Genomic DNA, 25,191 nt, shown 5'->3' on the forward strand with positions numbered 1-25,191 from the left:
GGGGGTGGAAACGCACTCCAAGGAAAAACCGATGGTGACAATGGCGATGAAAGAGGGGATGGCCTGGCCGGCGAGGGATGGGGAGGTTAGAATCCCCCCCCCCCCCCGCGCGCTCATTAGTGACAGCCACGACCAATCAAGGAGGCCACTGAACCGCCTAACCTTGAGCTGACCCCACAGTCTAGCTGATCTGTGTCGGATTCCCCCACCCCAACCTAACCCAATGCTCTATAAATAACCGAAGCACTTAAAATGAAGGGAAAAAGTGAAGCAGAGCAGCAACTTATTGCCGGGACAGCAGCCTGCAAAATAATCAACAAACCACTCAGAAAGGTTTGCTATTCAACAGCATGTCTATGTGGCGGTGGTGTGATATTAGCAGTAATATTAGAATACAAAAATATGCAAAAAACGAAGGATGAAAACCAAGTCTCCCCCCCCCCCCCACATTCCGTTCAGATAAACTTTTAAATATTTATTGATCGTTTGGAGAGGAAGTATTTCAATATGCACGCAGGCGACATTACGTAGGCGGTCTTGTCTACGTGTATGCCAGAGTGCCACTGCTCCCCAGGGCCAGCGACGTGGCGCAGACGGGGGGAGGCCGTCGGCTCAGCAGACAGCAGACAGATTACACCGGCTACCGCATACCAAATGCGTCCCCCCCCCCCCCCCCCCCCCCGGGCTGTCTGAGGAGGGAAAACAGCGCTTCACTGGGGACACAAACGCATAAACTGCATTTTATATTTACGTATGCATTGATTTGTACTGCAACGTCATATGTAAGTTATCATATCGATATATACGTGTTTTAAAATCAGTGTTTCTGTTGGCTTGCGAACTGTACCATAATCATTAAAACGAAAGTATCTTCCGGATATGCAAGAGTTTAAACTGTATTTTCCTCAGTTAGCGAAGGTGCATTCTACAGGGCAGCTCCAAAACACATCTCATTGTATTTGTACAGTGAAAATAAGGTTCTCTTATCTTATATTTAAGTAGCCTGTGTAACTAAGGGGGCGGGCGGCGGTCCCTGTTGGGCAGCGCCACCTAGCGTTCACGCTGTTTCGGTGCCGGAGTCGATGCCGGTGCCGGCGAATGGTCATATGGGCAAAACCACGGACGAGTCTGAAATTAACTCTGTCCTACTTTCCTAGTTTCCTTTTAATCTATGCCACTTAAAGCGACTTTCAATTTGTAGATTACAGGCGTTTTTCATAATTCGCAGAAAAAAATACTAAGAAAACGAGGCACCCCTGTACTTTAGCTGACTTTTACCAAGTACGGTGAACTCGACTAATCACTAATAAAACGACGAACATTTTTCAGATGATTATATGACATTAATCTGACAGATACATTTTTACGATGTCAATCCAGACAAAAGTTTATACCTTCATGAATGTTCAGAGAGCCATTCTCACTGTGCTGCAGATATTTCAGCCATGAAGTGTCCCTCCAGGACATGTAAATCGAATGATTAAAATACAAATGGAAAAACACGACTATTACTGAGGCATACGGATATACGTAAAGTGTGAACCCCAGCAAGCTGAATGGTTTAGCTCAGTGCTGGCTCATACGCTATGGCTTAGCTTAGCAGTTGTGTGTCTCCAGGCTGTGGGAGGGGCCGGGTTCCAACATGCCGTCCAGCCTGCAGGCCCCAGCCACTGCTCTACCGTTCGCCCTCGGCTCTCTCCAGGAGGAAACAGGAGCTTCCTGTTCCCACTCGTCCTGATTAATCTTCTCCCTTTCCCTGCAGGTGCCAGCCGGCACGTCCACCTGCGAGCCCGCCCCAGCCCCCGCCTACTCCGGCCCCCTGCCATAGCTCCCTCACGATGCGCCCTTATCGCAGACTGTGACGGCGTCCGTCTGCGGAGGAGTGGTGTGTGTCTGTGTGGGGCGGGGAGGGGGTGGGGGGCGGGCGGCGGGGGTGGGGGGGAGGCGGGACGCCCGCAGACTGCCACTGCGGCGCAGGGAGCACATAATCACCAGGTATTGGGCTTTTCACTCTCCTGCAGGCTTGTTGAGCATCGTAATGGGCTGCCTGCCCAGGAAGATGAGGTAATGTCTAGGTTTAATGCCAATCTCCTGAACTGGCAAGACACAGTGGTTAAACAGGCTCCCGGTGCGACGGGAGGGGCGGTGTACCGTCCGTGTCAGAATTAACGGTATTATCATTATTTAAAATTGGGAAGCGAGCATTATTAGGGCCTCTATCATCCTCAGTGTCACGACTGCAGCACGAACCCCCGGCGTCCACACGTATCCAAGGAAACGCAGTCACCAGACGACAGCCCAGCCGGGTCTGGTGCCTCGGGTCAGTACATCACACCATGTGCCTATCGGCATCCAGTGTCCGCGGCAGTGTTTTGATTCCCTGGGGTGACTGATTATCATAATTGATGATGATGATGACGACGACGACGACAAGCATGATTTTTTTCCCTCAGGGCCAATGACAACGCAGCTAGCTTCCGGTATTACGCCTCTATGCCAACAGCATGATTAAAGATAGGCTGACATCAGTCTTCTAAAAAATATATATATAGCAAATAAGACTTGGTTTTGTCTGCTGCCCAAACCGGTGGTAATAATTACAAAAAAAAAAAAAAAAACTCAAGCAGCTGGAGGAAGACAGGAAATCTTTTTCTGTTTGCATTTCAAGTTTCATGGTCCGCAGACATTAAGAAAAAGAACATTTAGCCTGAGAGGCAAACGATATTATTTCCCACATAAATCTTTTCTCAGGAAAGGGAATAATAATATGATGTAACAAGGGTTGGTCTCCTAGTTTACAATCTATACAAATTACTCACTTGGCATGGGACTGGCCTACCTGTGGTTTCAGTTCAACTTGAACACGGTGGGAAAAAAAAAAATATATATATATATATATATTTAAAAAAACACATACACACACAAAGGAAAAATACAACAAACACACCCTGGGGTGATTATAATTAGCTTTACTATAGCCCCAGGCTTTGCCTACCAACTCTTAGGTCAGAAAGCTCAGCTCCCAGCTACTGCTGTCAAAGCTGTCACCACAATTTGCCGTACGTCCCCTCGCAATACCGAGAGGTCCGACTTACTGAAAGAACAGACAAATTCGCTATAAGACAATGTGGCCTTTGACATGGCGATACAGACACTGGCTAGATAGATAGGAAAACAGGAAAAAAGACCAACATTGGACAGATCTTTGGCCCAGAGAGGGACACCATACATAAGGTACCAGTGATTAAAAAAAAAAGAGAACATTTACCAGATTCTTGGCATGAGCTGAGTGATCATTTGGCAACAGAAGTAAAGCCACCACAGAAAGCTGTAAGGATTAACAGGCAGGGCCACGAGGACAGAGGGATAAAGAACTCTGGTGTAATTTCATCTGCTCATTCCTCCTTGAAGTCCTTGGCTGGTTTTTAAAGCCAAATCAAGTCTGAAATAAATCCATACAGCCGTCTTCTTTACCATGTGAGGCAGAGTGCACTGCTAGGCCACCTGTGGCAGAAGCCAAGTCTATGTGTTACAGCTTCTTTGGCTAATAAACCAAAGTGTCTAACTGCAATCCAGGTGAATCCACCCCGACCCTTTGTCAGCCCACTGTATAATAATGACCAATATGAGGTTTTAGTCGCTAGTCTCCCTTGTGCTGTGGCACCAGAAATCAGTGGCAAACGTAGTCAAAAGGCAACAACTGAACGTTAGTGTTGAGGTGGCAGCAAAGGCGCGTTCCGGGTGCCGGGGGCCCTGGGGAGCGCGGCGAGGGTCCCAGTGTGAACATCCTCTCGCCACATTAATTACACGAGCGACAGGATGCCGCCCACGGGGCTGGTCCCTCCGTCGGATGCCATGGCTGCCTGACATTTAATAAACCCGTTAGTGGCACGATGGCCCGTCTCTGCAGTGGGAACGCACAGGCAAACCGGCCCGACATAAAATTGGATCCTTGCTGTAAAGGACATGGGATAAAGACTCACAGATCTGGGTAATAAGACGGACGTCCTGACGGGGAACCCGGCACCTGAAGGATAGGAGGTTCCAGACAGCGGGGTCACAGGTCTGTGCTTGTACTGCCCCCAGAGCAAAGTCCTCCTCGACCGAGACACCCACAGGAGAAGCCAGATGCTTGCTTCAGTCACGATGATTCATCTGTGCTCAATACGCATCGACCTGTTGCTTCTACTCAACTCAAGACAGCCCTCGTCTGAGGGGGCACACACACGGCAAACACTTCCCATTATCCAGGGCCCCTACATGCCTTCTGCATCTTTCCACTGTTACTCAGTCTGCCCGTGTGGCTAATTTCAGGTGCTGTTCAGCCAAAGTGCGCCAGCTTGAACCCTTAACCAGAGAAGAGAAAGGGTCTTGCTGAATGTGCCCCTTTCAGAGGATGCCCAACAGCTGACAGGCCAGCAGAAGCAGAACATTAATGGGTATGAGTGCATTTGAAGCTCAGATATATTTGTGGCTCAGGACTCAGAGATCTAATTCAGCACATTTTCAGAGAGAAACATAACATTTTAGCACAGTCACTGTGGGTAATTATGTCAGTGTGCTGGACAGAGACCCATGAACAGAAGGAAATAAATGCTTGTTCGGCTGACATACCACCCCCCCCCACACACACACACACACGGGGGCGTACCTATCTAAATGGGGACCTTACATTCATTTCTATGGGAAAAACTCTAATCCCAGTCACGACACCCTTAATCCCTACCCAGCCCTAACCTTAACCATAAGTAACTAAACAAAATAGGCTTCGGCATTTTTAGTTGTTTTAGTTTTTCACAGATTTTTATAAAATTGAGGTTATCCAAATCGGGACCTGAAAAATGTCCCCAAAAGTAGATTCATGTTTTACCACACTTTGGGGACATTTTGGTCCCCAAAACTGATCGAAGCAAACCAACACAGACACACAGACACACAGACACAGACACACATACACAGGCACCTGCTTGTTTTTTGTTTGTGGGGCGTTTAGATCCTCGGGCCTTAAAAGCCTGCTTAATGTCCTTAAATTGTTTTCTCTTCAATCACCTTCAAGCCCGTTTGTCACAAAAATTCTGCCACTCCCCCCATGGTGTGACAGATTTGCCACGTCCCGGATTTATCTTCCTAATCCCCGTGCCCCCACCCCAACCACGCCCTCGCTCTTTCTCGGCTCTCCTGTGACTGGGCCGGGAGAGATGGGAGCCGGCTGTCTCAGCGTGTAACGCAGGCTAATGAATGACGGCCCCAAGAGGAACTTCCTGCGGCGATGAGCGCTTTGTCATGCTGAACGCCATGGCTGCTCCCTGTCTGAGGCCGTCACACGCCAGGCCCCAGCCCTGCCCCGCTGCCCACTTCACGCACTCACTGAGCCACCCCCGCATCACCGCTGCCCTGCTGGGATTCCTCTCGCATCGGGCTGAGCCGTGATCGCTCATGATGGCATATTGCAGAGGTTCTGCCTTGCTTTCTGCCCCCACCGCAAGCTCCAGGGAACCAGACTGCAGTCACTCCACTCTCCAAGCTGCGCAGACCCAAACTAGACTGCAGTCACTCTCCAGGCTGCGCAGACCAAAACCAGACTGCAGTCACTTTCTGAGCTGCACAGACCCAAACCAGACTGCAGATGTAACCTGACTGCGGCACAGATGCATTTCAGGATCCACTGTGGAGCAGAGTGGTGACTGATTCCCCCACGACAGGCTCCCGCTCCTGACTTTACTCCAAAACGACCTACGACCTTCCCTCATCCTGCTGACTAATAAAAACTAATGACACAAGAAGCAAAACATTCCAATATTCCAGCTATTAAGATAAAGGAAACAGCCTGAGAAGTGTTACGTCCTACGCGTCCCCCCCCACCCCCCCCACATTGCTACAGCATGCAGCCTTCATTAAAGGGGGGAGGACGGCTTCATTAGACACTGAGCACAGTGTTGGAGTGACCTACTTCCAGCAAAAACACAACAAACAGCCGAGAACAACAAGACCTGGCACAGCCAGACATGCCAAGGCAGACACGCCCCACGGCGCCGCCGGGCGAGACAAGGGGCCCGTAGTCCGGGAAGGGGGCCCCGGCCTGACCAGGGGATAGCCTGAGTAAGGGACGACAGCCGGTTCTCCAACCACCATGGGGGGTGGGGTTCTAGGCGTACACCCCCACCCCCCAAATAAACGGGCGACACATGCATCAACGTAACCAAAGCATGCTCAAGGTTCCTGGTGCCTCCACATGGTGGCGGGCAAAATACCCAGAAAAGAAAGTCTTACTATAGTAAAAAGAAAAGAGCGAATGAGGCGTGGGGATTAACTTTCATCCTTGCTGACCATGAACCTGCCGCGTTCTCTATTCTTTTTCTTTATCACCGGCAGGCTTCTGAGCCGTTCCCATAGAGACTGCTGGCACGCCGGCACGCCGCTCCCCCCGCTCCCCTCACCTCTGCTGCCGCATTTCACCTGATGGTTTCATCTGGATGAAGACGGACGGCTGCGTGGAGCCGGGGGGGGGGGTGGGGGGTATGGCGAGCTCGGACGTCCGCCGGCTCACGCCGCCCACATCGCCTAAGACCAGGAAGCTGAAACGTCTCCAAACTTTAGTTCCCGGTGTGGTTTTTGGCATCGGTCCTGCGCCGCGTCGCTCTACGGCGCCCAGCAGCACCAGCCACTGCGGCGTGAATGCAATTTACGCTTGCCCCAAAATCGCAACGCAAGATGCCCCTAAGTGGGAGGCCTCTCTGTCCTGCGGCAGGTCCACAGCCTCCCGCCTGAAACCTGAGGGCTACCGATGGGGGGTGGGTGGGGGGTTGTGCCCTTACCATGTCCTCCACACTACCCCCCTCCCACAGTGACACCCCCTTCCACTCTCGCATCTGGTCACCAGAACCAACAGCTGAGTCATGGGTTCAATGACAACAGCAACAGAGAGAGCGGGACTCCTCCCGGCCGGACGATCCAAAGCCTGCTGCCATAATGTGGGACATTGATACAGCTGCTGCGGTCGGCCGGGTGACACGAGCGCCTCTTAAGATCACTAATACACGGCAGTCAACATAAACACAACATGACATGGTCATTAAGTATGCCAGGTCTGTACAGCAGTGTTTCCCAATCCTGTCCTCGGGGATCCACAGTCAGTCCACGTTTTTGCTCCCTCCAAACTGCCAGGCAAAAATGTAGACTGTCTGGCAGGGAGCTCGGAGGGAGCAAAAACCTGGACTGACTGTGGGTCCCCCAAGGACTGGATTGGGAAACACTGCTGTAGAACATAGGGCCTTGTAATTGCTAGAAGAACCAGGCTCGCAAACTAATGCACTCCAGCCTTGTGTCCTGTGTGCCTGGGATAGGGACCAGCTACCCTCCCCATGACCCTGCTTAAGATGGATGGATGGATGGACCCTGCATTTGGAAGATGGATGGACGGACGGATGAATGTTTACATGTTGTTACAGGCATGACTGAGCAAACACCGAAACGGAAGGCACTCCTGAGCGGCTGGTGTTCGATCGCATGATCCCATTCCATCCCATCATCCTCCTGGGACGGATCATGCATCTTATTGGACGGCACAGGACACACATGACCAGCTGAGGCTGACCACGCGCTCGAGAAGCACAGCGCCACGTCACCAGCACTCTTGCCAAAACTAAAATAGCAGTCAGAAAAAAAATATATATAAATATACAAATTAAAAAAATGTCCTTTTTATAGGCTGGGGAGAGAAGCCGTGCCATCTGAGTAGCCAGCAGACGTCTCTGGGCTCATTCTCGGCACCTCATCAGTGCCAGGGCGCTGTGCCCAGAGGGACACGTGGCGATGTGGCGGGGGGGTGGGGGGGGGGGGGGAGTGGGTGGAGAGGGGGCTGTCAGACTTGTCACGATTACCCGCGCCCACCTCCGCCTCCTACCATGTTCTACGAACGGGGGCCCCCGTGCGGCTGACGTCAGGGCTGCGAGGTGGATTGTGGGGGGCGGGGGGGGGGGAAATGGAAGCCGCAAGGACCTACACACTTCCACGGCTCACTGAACAACCTGCTTAAACAATGTCCTGCTGCATTATTAAAGGTGGAAACCGCGGAAATTCAAGGCCCTTCATAAGCTGCTCCTGGAGGGGTTACTCTGTTCGGAATAAACAGACCATTTCGGTATCAGAGGGATAGATCAACTTTTTTTTTTTTTGGGGGGGGGGGGGGGGGGACATGAGAGAAAAATTACAGTCAGCACAGGAATCCCAGTGAGAATGTGACCATCACCCAAACTGCTCATTATCTATGCAGCACCTAGGCTGGATGGGAAATTGAGTCCCGAGAAGCAGAGAAGATTGCTGTGCATCACAGTATAAAGACGTTTTGAAAGGTCCAATGCATCAGCTGATAGGAGACACACTAGGAGAAGGTGGTATATGTGAATACTGACATTTGTACAGGGCACGTATTGCTCTGCGAACGCCGAAAACAGAAACGAAACGTCTCAACGTCGTCAAAGGGTGACATTCTCATGTGATCAACCTTCCTCTAGTCAGGAAATCGCCTAGTGATGAATAAACAGCTGAGGGTTCCACTTCGCTTTGAATTATCAACATGCATCAACGTGGATAAGAAAATGATGCGCTAAAAAACTACGCACAAACAGACATCACGCGCTGGGAGAAACTTCCCTAATTTCCGTCGGCGGCAGATTCCTGACGTCGTGGGGACTGATGGTGGATGTCGGGGAGGCTGGGGGGGGGGGGCACGTGCGGAGCCCTTTGTTGCCTCGGTTTCCGTTTCCTGGTGCAAATGAAGGCCCTCAGTGTTAAAATAAAACGTCTCGTGCAGCACGTCTCTGCGGGCGCGACGGGCCGCTTTTAAAGTCCACTTCACTTCCCTTTGTCTCCTTTGTAGGGTGGGGGTCAGGGACAAAAACAATTCTGCAGCCTGTGAGCCTCGGGCGGCAAGGGACAGATACAGGTCAGGAGCCCCCCACACCCTCCTACCCCAGCAGGGACACCCACACCCACACACAATACATAGAGTGGGCCATGAACCCCCCCCCCCCCCAGAGTAGGAGGCAGCAGCAGATGCAAGGTATTGTGGGATGCAAAGGGAAGAGAAAAAAAAAAACGTGGGGGGAAAAGGAAAGATGTTCGTCCCTCCCACCCGAGGATGAGTTTCAGGCGGCACGCGATGCCTCTCCTGTACCCGATACCCACGCCGGGGATGAGATAGCGGCATGTTGGCAGCGGGGAAGGTTAGACGGCTCCCTTTCAGGGGCACACAGAGGCAAATGGACACCAGAGGAAGAAGAGAGGGTGCTGTGTGGTGCTGAAGACATCAAGCCAAGGGTCTGAGCCGCCCGGCGCCCAGAGCCACTAACGGGCCGGGCTGCTGCAGCACAGTCCACCAGAACAGCACTCTGTCACCTGACCCGAAGACCACAGAACTGGCTTCAAAGTCTGTCCCTGGCAGCCGAAACGAGACCGAAAGCTTGGGGTTAAATAATAATAAAAAAAACCCTCAAGGTATTCAGCCCCACTCAGATGGTCTACTTAAAATAATCCCTTAAACATATGGAAATGAGCAGGGCAGGCGGACACCGGAATCTGCATACCAATGACCGGCTGGGGAGAGAGGAGCAGCGTGGGGTGGGCGAGCGAGCAGGCGGGCGGGCAAGCCCTCCCCCAAGCCCAAGCCCAGCCCCACCCCACCAAGTACCACAAGCAGGTTGTGTAAAATGCCCCCTCCCCATTCAGGGTGGGGGAAGGTGGCAGTTAGAGGTCACCGCTCTGTGAAAAGCGAGAAAAGGTCCCGGCCAAGTGTCCCACTTCTTACAGCGACAGGCCTTTTCAATTATAGTGTCGGAGAACGTACTCTTTCTGCCTGTTTGATCTCAGTCGTGAGTGTGTGTATGTGTGTGTGTGTGTATGGGCGAGGGGGGGCACCAAACACCCCAACCAGCTGCAACTGGCCCTGCTTATGGCTCTCCGCACACTTACAGGTTTTCAGGCTAATTACTCTCACAGCGACCAAACACCGTTTTCAATCGCAGGGCGAAGTGCTTAATCCATCTTTACAGAGTCATCAGGGTTGGCGATAAAACGAGAGGAAGCGATGAATAGGTGAAATCCCCAGAAAAAATGTGGCAAGCGGGAGTTTGGCTTCTAAGAGCTGTGACTTACGGGCAAAGGAGGGAACAAAAAACGTACCTACAATCCTTGACAGCCAAAAACATCAGAAAAAAATATGTATATAGATGAAGAACTAATAAGACATTACACTCAGCCACCTGAGGGGTGACTAGCAGAGTACTTACTTCATGCAAACTATGTATAATACAACTGTTCACATTAAGAGTTGCATCACCATTTTAAGTTCTACAAATTGATTATTAGTGTGTCTGTAAACAAAAGCCAATGTAAAGTAATTCCCTTCCCCTGCCCTTTCTGTAGTAACATGCTTTTTATAGATCGGACTGATTACGTGGCAACAAACGCTGAAAGTCTGGCTGCCTGTTTATTTCACGTCCATATGAATCTGCGCCCACCGCCACCCCCCCCCCCCCCAACATCGTGTTTTTTGTCCCAGATTCGGCCCGCGTGTCTGAACTGCTGCAGCAGCGAATGAAATTTTACTTTATTTTTTTTTGTTTTGCTCCTGCTGGGAAGCGACTGAGGAAACATTAAAAGGGAAAAAGGGATGAAAATGTCTAGGGAGGCAGAGACAAGAGCCGATAACGGGGTTAGGGACTGTGGGCAGCGATATCCCAGAGGAATAACGTGACAGCCCAACAAGAAGGGGGGGCTTGGTTGGGGTGGAGAGACAGACCAGGCCGTGCTGGGGGCCATGGAGCCGCGGTGGAGCCGAAACCCAGACACACCAGTACCAAGTCACACTCTGTACTGCTGCCCATAGTGTCAATGTGACACATTTTAAAAACATGCTCAGATTACCCATCTGTGCGACCGTCTCATCCGAAAATATCAAAGGAGAGAGAGAGAGAAAAAACATATCGCTTCTGACAGTACTAATGCCCCCCCCCCCCCCCCCCCGCTCTAAGGGTATTCAAGTTCGGAACATTTCTATCATACAACGAAAAAAAAAACATTCAATCCTGACACGTCTGCTAAAAGACTATGGATGCTGCGTGACGATTAACCACAGCGGTCAGCAGCGTGGGTCGGGGTGCAGCCCCAAAACACCAGACCCACCCACCCCCCCCCCCCCCAGGCACAACGTCGGCTGGAACTAATCAGAATTGGCTCCGATCGATTAAGCCATCACGCGTCCCGAAGAGCGCCTCTTAGGAGTCTGGGGTTCAGCTGCCGCCTCCCCGTATCTGTAATAATGAGGACTTTGTCCATCAGCCCCCACCCCGACCGCACGTCCAGCACACTGATCGCCATTTGATCAGGGAGTGGGGTGGTTGGGGGGGGCCCTGACTTCCCTGTTACATTGTTTGTCCTGAGAGACCCAGCACCTCACCCCAGCACACAGCGTCTAGACACTATTCATGATCCATCTGTCTGGCAGAGGCGCAGCCGGGAAGATGGCAAACTCGATTAGAATTGAAACATTTTCACCCCCACCTCCCTGTTTTGCCCTCTCCCTCTCTCCCCCTCTCCCCCCTCCCTCCTGCTCGGGCTGTGCGTCTCGCTCCCGCTGCCGGCGAATCAGTATTCCGGCTCTGAAAAATGACAATCGCTCTATGGGTTTTGTCGTAATAGTGCTGCCAGACGCTCTCATTAACATCCGCTCTAGACGGCTAAATATTTTAAAGTACCCGCACTGGTCACAGAAAACGATGCCCCCGCACTCCCCCCCACCCCCACCCCTACAAATGGCACGGGGGACTATTTGGGGGGGGGGGGGGTTATGAACATATTTGAAAAGATGAAATTAATAAAGAAACAAAGGAAAATAGACAGTTTGCAGCCCTGCTTTTGAAATATTACGGAGGCAGAGTGGGGCACACACACACACACACACACACACACACACACACACACACACACAAACACACACACACACACAAACACACACACACACACACACACACAAACACACACACACACACAAACACACACACACACACACACACACACACACACACACAAACACACACACACACACACACACAAACACACACACACACACACACACACACACACGCGCGCGCTCGCACTTTATCCACCCATTACAAAGTTACCCCCATGGCGCAAAACTTTCCAAAACAAAAGCCTGAACGCATCAAAGCCATCTGTCACCCAGCGACCAAGTCTGATTTTGATTCTTCCCCATCCCATCAATCCTGCTGAGCCACAGAAGAAAACAGTCAAAGAAAACAGCCACTTTGTTTTTTGGCCACGTCACTTCGGAGACAGACCACTGACTGCATCCCCGGACCGGACCGCACCGCACCGACCAGCCTGCGCGTGGAGCCTCAGGGATAGAGGATGTTATGCCGATGAACACTTATGTGTGCGTATGTCTCGGAGGAGAGCAGGATGGGATATGCAAAAAGTACAGATTTCCAGTGTACTTGGGCAAATGGCAAATAAAAGCAACATCATCACTTTGAGCAGCCTCCATTTTCAAAGCAGCACAGAAATGGAAAAATGGTGCATATATAAAGTACATTTAACATGGACAAAACACTGCGGAAGGTCAACTAAGAAACCGTGAAATTGCTTCTGTTTTGTGCAGAATGACAGACAGTCGACCGAGGTCGGCCATCACCAGCCTGATGGAAGCAGAGAGAAGATGACATTCTGTGAAACACCAACCCCCCCCCCTCCACTGCCACCACCAGTTCAAACCCCCCACGGAGAAAAGTGCATCAAGAGGAAACTGCAGCAGTCGCAAGTCCACAACCCAAAGAAGGGTGGGGTTTGTCCTCACAAATAAGGTCGCTCTCGTTACTGAAAACCATGAACAGCAGGAAACCGGGTGGGCGACACACTGAGCTGGGGCCCCTGGGAATGGGACAGGGGCTGGGGGGAGGGGGGGGGCGGGGGGACACGCAGCCCAGAAAGACAGAAACCCGAATCGTCATGGGCCAAAAATAATAACAGCGATAGCAAGGAGAACAGAGGAGTATCACTAACGGGCAGGCACAGGAATAAGCAGGAACCAAGGATAGCATAGAGAAGGAACATGTACTGCAAAGCAAAGGATGGCAGGAGGGATGAAATGACAAAAGGATGGAGGAAGGGAGAGGCAAGGACGACAGGTGATGCCCGAAAACAGGGCCAGACGGGAGCGGAAAAGAAGAACAGAGGCACCGTGATAAAATGAAGAGCAGGAGAGCAGAAGAGTAGGGATGAATGGCAGTAAAGATTAAAGGAGGTGGTAGAAAAGAGAAAAAGAGTGAGAGAGAGGGAGAGTGTGTCTACGAAGGCCAACGGCGAGGGGGAGGGAGGGGTACTCACAGCTGAAGATGCCGGGCGGGGGGTGCTGGGTGACCACCGGGCAGTTCTCCTCGTCGCTGTTGTCCCCACAATTATTCAGCTGGTTGCAGATTAAGGAGCCAAGACGTAAGCAGTTGCCATTGCTGCACTGGAATTTGCACTCTGGGGAAAGAGACCAAGGCCTCCATGACAACCAAACTCGCACCTCACCACCCCAGCAAACCCAAGCCACTCTGACCCAAGCTCTTATCCTCACTGAATTCCTTTACATCACAGTCCTGCCCCCACCCCGACCCCCGCCTCACCCTCTTTTCTGTTTTGATCTGCTTGTATCAGCCGAGAGATTCGCTTTGTGTCCTGAACGTTCAGGCTGACGGACGCCATGGGCCGGCGGGTAGAGCGCTCCGTAAGAGGATGATGCTTAGACTCAATCTAATAAACAAAAAGTTAGCTACTTGACTACCTGTAAGATATCCAAGTTGTTCTGGATGGAACTCATGGCTAGATGGTGGAATGATTTCTATGGGTGCAACCGGGCGTCCATTGCGTCAATCAGCCACTGCGAACTGATGCCGTACCACTGAGATCGAGCGAGGACAATGACAAACAAACATATTCCCCGTGCGCCCCACCCACAGCGGGGGGTGGCAGACTCCTGTTCGCTCCACATCATCACGCAAATCAGCGACCAGCAGACAAAATATAAACGTTCAATGTGTGTTCAGGAAAAAAAAAAAGAGAGAGAAAGAAAAACTCCAGCCTCACCTGTGAGGGATTTTCAACATTTTCTTGTCTGACTTTGTTACCAAGGCTTAAATGTACAAAACTAAGACCTTCTAAGACTTTTCAGGTGCATACAAAGAAAAACAAAAGAAGGGAGAAAAATAACAGGGTTGACAGACTGGAGCAGAACTTGAAGGAAGGAAAAAAAAAAAAAAACCAACAACGACTAAGATGGAGTCTGCGGTGCCGCACGCTAACGTTTCAGTTAATTGCTTATTTAAAGTCATTAATTGGATAGGAAGCTACCCCACCTGGCACTGCAGGAGTGAATAAATGAGCAGATTAAAAAGGTAAGTGGGAGAGTCAGTGAGCTGCCCACCCGCGGCTTCCAGCGGAGCCGCAGCATGGGCACCAGGTGCCGGCTGCCCCGGCGCCCCTCCCAGGCACAGAGGAAGCCGGGGGCACGGTGTGAGGTGGGGCAGGGCGGGAAGCAGCCCTACAGAGACACCGCCAGAGCCCTGACACACGGTGCCACTGCGGCGGTGCCACTGCAGCGTCCTCGGGCCGTGATTTTTATTTTTTTTTTTGTATGAAAATATTCCCGAGAGTGTTTCTGGGTGCACATGGTGAGCATCGGTGAGGCCTCACAGGCAGAGAGCACCTATCCGGTGTTTTCCGTGCCGTGTGGCCAGGCTGGGAAAAACAGCAGAGGTTCAAATTCAAAATGTATTTCCTTCAGGAGGCAATTTCCGCTGACCTGCTAAAATCAGGCCGATACTAATAAAAAAAAAAGGAAAAGATCCTAATGACAAAGCAGATTTTCTAACCCCCCCCCCCCCACCCCCCCAAACCCCCTCCCCGTGGCTCCCTGTTGAACAGGAACAGCTTGTGCTTCACTCGTCTAGACAGGCTAGGGGGAGGGAAAAAAAAATAGAGATCCGCGTAAAAGGAGAAAACAGCACGTTTAAAGCTTTCACTTCCTCACTCCTGGGCAGCAATTAGCATGCACTCTCACACCACTGCACCGCCCGTGCACTCTCACACCACTGCACCGCCCGTGCACTCTCACACCACTGCACCGCCCGTGCACTCTCACACCACTGCACCGCCCGTCTCACAGACAGCGCCACCCGGAGGAAAAAAAACAAGTAAAAATAAAAAACAGGCCCAGTTTTCAAGATTAGATGGGAGTAAACTAAATGAGAAATGGGGGCTTGACTTTTAATGAGAGAAAGAGGCATGCATCTCCCGCAGACAGTCACAGCACGACCCTTCTGGCTTTCAGACAAATGATAATTAAGACATTCCAGTGTTTACAGCCTACGGGGCACCTACAGCGTGCCGTAATGCGGCAACACGTAAAACACTGCGAGCGGCGTCTGGCATCTCCGAGGGTGACGGCTGGAATTCATGTGCCATGTTATTGGCCCCGTGTGCTCCGACCCTTTTGGCTGACATGGCAACACCGAGACCCATCTTAACTGCAGGCACAATTAAAAACAAAATAAGCCACACCCAACCCGGCATTCCTCACAAACTACAGCCGCGATGAGAAATGAGGCAGAAATCACCTGTGAACAGGAGGGTGAAGTGGCCTTGGAGACAACCTACATACCAGAAGTGACAGCCCTCACCCCCAAGAGGGTGTGACCTCCACATCACCTGTCCCGCGCAAGCTCCCCCACCCCCACTGGCCTGATCTCAGCGAGTTCCCCCATGTCTCCGCTGCACCAAGTGCCAGTAATGAATGTGCTGCAGATGCACGGACGATGCATGAGGGATCGGGGACATCCTTCCTCTGCTTGCCGCCCCCCCCCCTCCCCCTCCCGGCCCTTGGCTCAGCCGGGATAATTAAGCATGTCTGGGATGTGCTGAGGTGGCAGATTTGACGCACTGAGTGGGAGGGAGGGGAGCGGAGCGAGGGAAGCAAGGAGAGACGGCAGGCGAAAGAGGTGTAGGGGAAGAGACAGCAAAGAGGATCTTCAAACCGCATCCCCTGCACTGCTGTCCTGCAACAGAGCGTGAATGAGGGGCTCAGTAACCGGGCAACTGTCTGTCAGATGGGTAGTGAGTGGCGGGTCAATGGAAGTCAAAGCCTTTTAACTCTCCTCATACCAAAGGAAACGCAGAGGAGCAAAATCCATTTCACAGAAATATCAGCAAAGGGTGCTGTACTGGTGACTACATTTCAGGTTCAAATTCCTACTGGACGATGACTGAATTTCCAGAAACCTCATCAGAAAACACTTCTTAATATTTATCATTATCATCATCATCATCATCGTGATTGTGTTACTAGAAGCTTTTCAATCATATATTGTCGGTTTATACAGCTGGATGTTTAACCGCAGAAATCCTGGGTTTAGAACCAGTAAAGTACCTAAGAACTATCAAAAGCTATGATTAAACAAATGGTGTTTCCTGCAGACCCAATTAATAATTAACAAATGCTTTCCATCGTTTATCAAGAAGACAACTTGAAGACAACTGTGATAGTAGAGTCCAATGCTTAACTCGACCAGCAGGTCAGAAACCGAGAACAACCTGAGATGCTGATGTAGGACCACACTATACTGCAGGCTAACGGACACAGCGCAACAAAGGCAGTGAGAGAAAAAAAACCTCTTCGTGATCTTAATTTGGATCCATAGGATCTGCCTCTAGGACACCGGTAGGCTGTTTCGGGCAAGTAATCTCAGCAAGAGAGTGTTTCCGGGACGTGTCCCGCCTGGCACATTGTGGAACGACAGGGCCTCTCGCTACAGGGTCTCTGCAGGCCGTACTGGTTCTCTGGCAGCGCTCCCAGGTACTTCACGGCCTGGGCCGCCACAGCGGACGAAAGGTCACCGACAGGTTTGACTGAGGTGCACACGGGAGCGCTCTGGTTTCAGTTGGCGACCAACTCCATACACACCCTTCAATGAGCACTGCTAGGATTAAGCACTCACGATGACCTATGTAACACTCCCTGTCTCCTCTCTGCTTACACTACAGACTCTCTCATTTTCCCCAATTCCTGAATGACCTGAAGGGTCGTTCAACACCAAGCAATTAACAAGCAGACGGACAAAAACCCAAAAACGCAGGCAGACAAACAGAAAAACAGATGAAGACACTGGCAAAAACAGACACACATGGGCAAACAAAAACGTTCAAAGAAAAGCATAGGAAAGCGGGAGAACATCATAGGAAAGAAAAACAAACCGGGTAAGGTTAACTTTAGGTTAACGCAAAATAAATGTACCCATGGAAGCCGACAACTAAACACCACCCTTCAAAAGGTAGAGAGCTCATCGGGGCTTTTACTAGGACGCCAAAGTGTGTTTATATATGACTGAATAACAAGGTCACTCGAGCGGAGCACGTAAAAAATATCTCCATTGAAATGTTCTGAAGGGAAATAACTTGATCCATATAAATGAGGCATTAGCGTGGTATTTAAAGACGAACAGAAGTAGTATGCCAATATGCACTTCTTTCATATATATTTAGCATTCGGGTTAAATAAATTAGAGCTTTTTTTTTACAGTGCTGTAGTCAGTAGCGAGGAAAAATTACGTTACGTAAACCTTTTCGCAGCACATTGTGTTAGTGGCTTGTCGTTGCTCCGTAAGATCGAAAACTGAAACTCCACGCGGAATTCTGCGCGCGAGAATCAGCTCGCGTAATCCGCGCGCTTCCCGGCGCTAGCCGGCTGTCGCAATCACAGTCTGCCGGCTAATGTAGGTCACGCTAAACTTGCGCTATCACGGTCGGGAGGCCGGGTTTTAAAAGTGCAGGAGGCGAGTAAACAAAACCAAAGCGCAGCCGGGTTCGTAACGGGGGCGGGTCAGGAGGGAACCAAGCCGTGACTCAGCCGCCTGGTCTGCAGGGACACCGCGGTGACACGACGCCCGATCTCCGCACCCTCGGCAAGGCACGGTTAATGATGCTCGTCTCAGAGCCGGCTCTTGTTATCCCTTTCAGCCTAAGGAGCGGCTCTCAGTTAAAAAAAAATAAAAAATTGCTCAGAAGCGGCCAGCGTGGCTCCGGATACTGCCAGGCCTCAGCCTCCCTTTAGTGTGAGTATTTCTTAACTCTCTGTGGGCAGCTCTAGGGGAGAGAGGAAGGGTGGGGGGGTAACGTGCAGGTTGCATCGAAAGGGATTATTTTTTTCCCCTTTTTTGTAATTAAAATGCATCTGCTTTGTGAAGATAGGTACAATTCTCTGGTGCAGCCCCACTGCCAGACATTACTAATAAATGGTTTTAGCCTCCTTGAGAGAGAGAGAGAGAGAGAGACAGACAGAGAGAGAGAGAGAGAGAGAGAGAGCCTTCCCCTTGTCTGACGATACAGTACTCCCGTTTTGTATTCAGACCTTCCTTCCTCTACCGTCTGCTGCTTACATTCCATTCCAGGTGGGGGGGCAACACAAAGCAGGAAAAAAGACTTTGCCCAGAGAGGGGACAGAGCAGAGTAGACAGGGGAGAGAGAGACATAATAACAAATAATCATGAAACTGGGTGATTTCGGGGAAGAACGGGGGCCAGTCACGGATGTTTGTCTGACCATCCACTTCTTTATATATTACAAAAGTAGCTTCTTCTAAGACTCAGTAACCTACCAGGAATTAAAATCACAAATCAGTCATTGTAAAAAATTGAGTTTAACTGGCTCATTTGTCCTCTGTCTGGCTATCAGACACCTGCAAACCAAAGGCAACACACATGACACAGCGGAGTACTGTGCTGGACACAGCTGAAGTACCATAAGGTTTCCTTCCTTCCCTCTCTGTTCCCCTTTCATCATTCTACTCACTGGTGCAGCATGGCTGAAGATATTTCCCTGATTGAGCTCATCACTGCATCACAGGTGGAAAAGTGGCCTGAACCAGCTCTTCAGCTGGCGTCCGGTACCTGGGAGGAAACATCAACTCATCCCTGCTGCTTTCCAATGCCACTTCAGGACAAAGGGGGGAAAGGACACACTCCGATAGAATGGAGGCCGCAGAAGAAGCCATTTCAAATTAAAGTATGTAAGGATACAAGCCAAATACTGACACCTCAATCTCTACAGGCAAAGGTACTGGATGGAACGGTTCCTGCATACAATGAAACAGAGCGATATAACAGACACTGGGGGCAGGCCGGCCAATTCAGAGGAGCGGCATCGCTCACTCAACACGAACTGCGCAGTAAACAAACACTCTCTAACCTTGATGGTATCGATTTCTTCCCCCTGTTTGCCTACCCATCCTGAACGTGCAGGAGTCATGCCCCTTCCTCTGCCATTCCAGTGATCAGTCAGAACACCTGGTTTCACATCTTTGAAGAGGGGCATCATGGGAAAAAATGTATGGAAAGATGTGAAGTAATGTGTAAGATGTCCAATTTTAAATCAGCAGCTCAAAAAGTATTTCTTCAAGACTTTCCCTGTTAAAAAGTATACTGTTAATATGCAAGGGCATTATCTTGTTTGTGGTAAGATATGAAGTCCATAAAATTGTTTTTTAACATTTTTATGGAGCCAAAACATGCACCCATGTATCACATTGTCAAAACTATTTTCCGGCAAAAATAATTACCAGCTAATGTATTATGCAATGCATTTTTAACCAGTAAACAAACTCTGGGGGTAGGAGCACTCAGAGTTGTGAAGGGGAGCCCATTTACAGCGTTACAAATCTATTAGGAAAAAAAATTAAATTTAAAGCTGGCCTTAATTTCATCAGATTTTGACACTGTTCCATTTCTGAGTTGCCGCTGAAGATTGCAGGAGTCGAAGTATCCTATGAGGGAAACTGTGGGGAATGCCAAACAATTTCGGGGCGTACCGTTGCCCAAACAGCTTCCACTGCATCGCACGCAAACACCAGTCGACTAACGGTAAGGCTGTAGGAGCTTGCAAAATATATACAATGTTAAAAAGGGAATCTGGGTTTAGGCCTGGGATTGATGCTTATTTACAGCAGTAAAGTGATAACCACTGACATCTCCTGGGGTTTACCTGTGAAAGCATTTGTGGCTGGAAAGTCAGCTTCCTGCATACTGCTGCCCCAGCAAAGCCAGTGATGCCAACGTTAACCAGTCCGAGTGGGTGTGGGCTGCTGGGAGAATCGCGGCCGTCGCCTGCCGTCCATCTCAGCCCCTCAGGACCCCATGGCGCTGTCCTTGGGGGTCCCAGCCAGAAGGGGTGAGCTCGCTGTTTGTCAACACTGGGACAGGCTCTCAGGGAAGGGGGGGCAGGGGAGGGAGGGAGGGAGCAGGGGGCGTACAGATGGACAGTACGATGGAGGGTTTCTGATCCAAATGTCACTGATCTCCTGATTTTCAGCCTCGAGACACGTGGTTGGGGGGTGCACGTGTGCGGGTGAGGAGAAAGGGGAGGGGTGGGGGACCAGGAAGAGGGGCTAGAGTTATCCCCCCAGCCAGAAACACCCGGCCATTGCTGAACGAAGGTCCCAGTGGCCGAAATCGTCAGTGCGGGCGTCAGCTTCCTTAGAGATGTTCCTGCTTCACCGCAGCTCGGATCGGCATGCCGGCCCTCGTCCCGGATGCAGTAGCTTGAACCGGTGCTGACAATTACAAGGAGCTAAGAGAGAGAGACAGACAGAGAGAGAGAGAGAGAGAGAGAGAGAACAAATGAAATGCGGCATCATTCCCAAAGGAACAGGGTCTCTCGATAACCCACGGCCCTTGGGCATTCATACAGAAATGAAGAGACACATGGCACAGGAGAACAGGGGCAGGGAAACCCCAGCCCCTCCCCCGCACCACCACCCCCACCCACCTACTGTGACACTCAAAAAACAAAGTTTGAAAAAGGCAAAACACGATGACCCTCTTGTTTTTTTGTTCAGATGCAAAAAAAACATGACAGGGCAGCACTTTGAAGTGGGAAGATAAACAGAGCCGAAGGTGGCGTGTACTGAGAAAAACATTTCCATTTCAAAAGCAGCATTTGTCTGGGAATAAAGGGAGGTCTGTTCGCGAAGATGAACAACACGGCGCTAGTTAAAAATACTGAAGATAAAAAAAACACAACAGGACAGCACAAAGCACTCTTTGGCAACCGGGCTGACAGGGCCAACAGATTCTAGATGACAGACTTTAATCGGGACTCTTTTATATGCTTTTAAACATGGGTGGGGGGTAAGCTCGGGTAATAGAATATGGTACAAGTCCATTGGAATTACGAGAATTATGTGTGTGTATGATACAGAGAGTAACGGGCTGTTAATCCTGCGTAGGGGAGGCTCTGGTGAACGACGCACTGCAACCAAATTCCAAAATGGCGCCAAGGAACCCTTGATTTTCTATGCGACGAAGAAAGAAACCATGCGGCCCGAAGTGAAAGCAGCACATCGGATCAGGAAGGATGCAAATCCGCAAAGGATTCTCTCAGACAGGAACCCGTTAAAACATGACAGGCCTGCTAAGGAAAGCTTACACAAAAATCTGAGAACGGTACCAATCATGGAAGACATTTTTACGAAGGATCAAAACACTTTCGATCGCATGCTCAGAGAATGTCTGACTGCACATACTGTGAAGTCTTAACACTGCATGCAGACTTTAAGGCCTGTTTTTCCAGTACTTGTGAATATATTATTATTAACTCTGCGTGGAACAGTGCACCACCTGGGTGTGCACACTCTGCTGGTCACTGAACCAGCATAAGAGGATCACTGTCCTTAGCAATGGACTGAATTCTGCACACTTGTGTTGGTCACAGGAAAAGTAACAACCGGACAATGTATTACAGCAGCACTTTCTCCCCAGAACCGCCAGTTGGCCTTATGGTCCTAATTGGGGAAGAAATCCCAGAGTATGGTGCATGTGATTGTCTAAATTTATCTCCACACTACATCCTTTACTTCTAATTTTAACATGACCCCACTGCCTCATAATGAGGATCACACTGCAGACGTCTTAGTGGGAATTCCATGTCTCTGACATGGGCTCCAGTACGTCAGTGAACTGGCCACGCCAAACCCTGCAGCTGCTCCCAAGTACAGCGGAGCCCCCACCTTCCCTGACAAAGAGAAAATATACAGTACCGTGCAAAAATGTTGGGGTGCTGAAGAAAGTTATGCTTAAATTACCCTGATGTTGATGTAAACCTACGATTTTATGTCTGTCAAAGTATGCTGGCTTAGACATTTGGAGACCCCCCCCAAAAGTCACCCCAGTATTTGCAGTAACCATCCAATACACCCATGGACTCGAACACAAGCACATTATGTTTAGCTAAGCAGTACCTCATCAAGTTAATTAAAGTGAGCCGGTGGTGAAATTTAGTGAATACATGGTATTGCTGTGGTGCCCCAGAGGAGGTCTGGGAACTGAAGCGGTGTCACCCAACAAGATTTCAGTAACATTTTGGAGAAAATTTCTTAGTTTTTATTGTCAATGTTTATTGATATACTGTGTTTCTGAATAAGTATACACTTACTACCCAAATAAGATTAGCTTTAAACATTTTCTTTGACTTTTGCACAGTACTGAATTCTCACACAGACACACACACAGGTTTGTAAGTATATCTTTGCGGGGACTGTCCATTCATTCCTATGGGGGAAATGCTAATCCCACCATGATGACCCTAACCCCTACCCAGCCCTATCCCTAACCATAAGTAACCAGACAAATTACAAGTCTTTCAGCATTTTTACTTTTTTCACAGATCTTTCTGCAGATCTGAAAAATGGTCCCCACAATGTCAAAATAACAGGTTTTCATTACATTGTGGGGAATTCTAAAAATAATTCCCCCCCCACACACACACACAAATACAAACTTAAATATTAGCATAATTACATTGTTTTGGTAACAATTCCACCTAAATAATTTAATTGATTAAGATTTAAACTACAAGCAGTAGAATTATATTATAGATTATACTGCTTTCTGTTCAATAAATGCATTTAATAAACACAGAGACCATAAATTGAAGTCAGAAAACTTTTTTAAAAATCTGAGTGAACATCTAATTAGGTTCAGCATCAATTTACAATTAAAATGTAGTAACAGATAGCAAAGCACTCGTCTCGGAACCTTAAATTGAAAGCAAATTGGGCAAAATAAATACTGCCCTAAATCTGCCAATATTAAATTGGCATCACTGTTGATGACATTTCTAGAAGTTACCACAAAGTCAGAACCAGAGTCAGAGGGAGGGGGGGGCACCCTCCCGTCTCACCATCATCTCCATCGTCTTGGAGGGTGTGAGAGAGAGAGAGAGAGAGAGAGAGAGCATTTCTTGGGAAAAGCATGTCATGTTACCCTAGATACCCTGCAAAGTGTGGTCACACAGGTGCACAGAGCATTAAAGAGAGAGGCTAGAGAGACAGACACGAGAGAGAGAGACAGAGACACAAAGTGAGACATGAGAGAGAGAGAGAGAGAGAGAGACAGACAGACAAACAGAGAGAGAGAGAGACACCCCCACGAGTCAAAGGCACGGCTCAGTGTCGCAAAGCAGCATTCCACGAAGAAGCGGGATTTCATCCAAATCAAACAGACAAAGTGCCAGAGGAAGCATCTAGGTTATTTCACAGTGAGAGCCCCCCCGTCCCATTCATTTTCAGAACAATGTGATTATTACATAAAAAATGCTTGAATCAAAGTCCTAATTTTTTTTTAAAAAGAGGAAAACATTCAACTGGCGTGCAGCATTGAATGGAAAGCAAAACTTTTTTTTGGTTGTTGTTCAGTTGTGTTTGGGAATTGACTTATTTGCCAGACTTGAATATCTGCCACTTTTTTCTATGCAGAGCCAGAAAGGACAAGAAAAAGAGGGAATTAGAGTCAGGAAGACAGATGTGAGGGAACAGACCCTTATTTAGAGGCATAACTACTGTAACCATCTCATGTTACGGGACCGTGAAACAAAACAGCAACAAAATCTTAACATATATCGTTATATATATAGCGTTAATAAACATTTTTCTGAATCTGAAGAGAGCTTTGATAAGGCTGCAGCAGTCCACTGGGAAGGTTCCACTATCCATTTCACTTTAGTACAGCCGGTCTCAGCGGTACCGATGCTGTCAGATGGACGGAACGCTCCCATTTCAAAGCGCCCCCACGCCGTTCACCAGACAGGCCCCTGAACACAGAACTCCACAGACGGGGTTTATACAGAACATGTGGGCCTCAAACAAGGATGTCCATTTAAAACCAACAGGCCTGGCTGTCAGAAAAGAAAAGACAAACAAGAAACCCACTGCAATGCCATTCTGTTATCTGCTAAGCCCATGGAAACACCAAGGTAATAACTCGCATTTAATTGAGAGGCTGAATGACTCCACGCTACATTCATGTTTGATGTAAGAAACTGGAAATAACTTCACAAACAAATACAGAGTTAAGAGTTTTCTCTAAGAGTCGCTCTGCTCTATAGATTCCCATGAATTTTAAAGATATCATCCTGTGGATTAAAAACATTATTTTTTTTTTGTAACACATATTGGTTTCAAAAAAGGACATTAAACGCCCATTGGGGTGGACCAATGTAACTGCATCCTTCCGTAAACAGTCGCCAGTCTGAGGAAGTTCCGTAACCTTAGGAACGCACCATCAGCATCTGGTGTTAATATGGTGTGGGGGGGGGGCAGAAAGGAGGATCGATGAGGGGGATAATTTCACAGCGTGGCAGTTAAACGGGATGCCGGGCAGAGAGACTCCTTTCACATGCCGAGTGGCTCTGATGGAGACAACGGACAGGCAGAAAGAGGAAGAGTGCAGATGGAGAGGCTGACTGTAGCACGCGCTCATTATGAAAGGTTTGCAGGAAAGGGCCTTTTTATTCTTATTTGTATTAATATAGATATATATATATATTTTTTTTTTACAAAAGCAGTGGTTTTAAAAATACACAGAGACACACGAGCTGTGCTTATAAATGATCAGTAGGAACTGAGCAGGGGACAGAAGATCCCTCACACACACAGGCGAGGAAAGGCCTAACAAGTACACTCCGTACTGCCAAGGCACCTAGGAGGACAAATATTTATGTAAAGGGGGGGGGAAGAAAAAAATCCATCTCATCTGAAGGAGAGTGCCATGACGAGAAGAAACAGAGCAGCCTCTCTTCCAAGAGAGAGAG

At 49.3% G+C, this 25,191-nt stretch overlaps 1 protein-coding gene and 2 long non-coding RNA genes across 6 annotated transcripts in view; 2 read left to right on the forward strand and 1 right to left on the reverse strand.

The window, feature by feature from the left end:
- LOC111844588 (low-density lipoprotein receptor class A domain-containing protein 4-like) overlaps window positions 1-20,224 on the reverse strand; it is a 40,282-nt gene extending 20,058 nt beyond the window's left edge. The window contains exons 1-2 of one of the 3 annotated variants that reach the window (XM_023813173.2): window positions 20,089-20,224; window positions 13,402-13,542 (exon numbers count right to left, since the gene is read on the reverse strand). In XM_023813173.2, the coding sequence (XP_023668941.1) occupies window positions 13,402-13,542; window positions 20,089-20,128 (181 nt within the window). In that variant the 5' untranslated portion in view covers window positions 20,129-20,224. Of the gene's footprint in view, window positions 1-13,401; window positions 13,543-13,685; window positions 14,100-20,088 lie in introns of those variants that run through there. The other 2 variants (XM_023813165.2, XM_072716804.1) reach the window with 2 other exon arrangements.
- Window positions 107-2,594, forward strand: LOC140592523 (uncharacterized). Its single transcript, XR_011992836.1, has 3 exons — window positions 107-333; window positions 1,763-1,885; window positions 2,230-2,594. It is a non-coding gene; the product is annotated as an uncharacterized lncRNA (long non-coding RNA).
- LOC111844623 (uncharacterized) lies at window positions 17,767-23,900 on the forward strand. Of its 2 annotated transcripts, none has more exons than XR_011993137.1 (3): window positions 17,767-18,164; window positions 18,955-20,274; window positions 23,858-23,900. It is a non-coding gene; the product is annotated as an uncharacterized lncRNA (long non-coding RNA). The 2 variants fall into 2 exon arrangements; XR_011993138.1 differs by lacking the exon at window positions 23,858-23,900 and adding an exon at window positions 21,332-23,062.
- The last annotated feature ends 1,291 nt before the right edge of the window (window positions 23,901-25,191 follow it).

This window comes from Paramormyrops kingsleyae, chromosome 9 (assembly GCF_048594095.1).
Source record: "Paramormyrops kingsleyae isolate MSU_618 chromosome 9, PKINGS_0.4, whole genome shotgun sequence".
In the NCBI taxonomy this organism is placed as follows: Eukaryota; Metazoa; Chordata; class Actinopteri; order Osteoglossiformes; family Mormyridae; genus Paramormyrops; species Paramormyrops kingsleyae.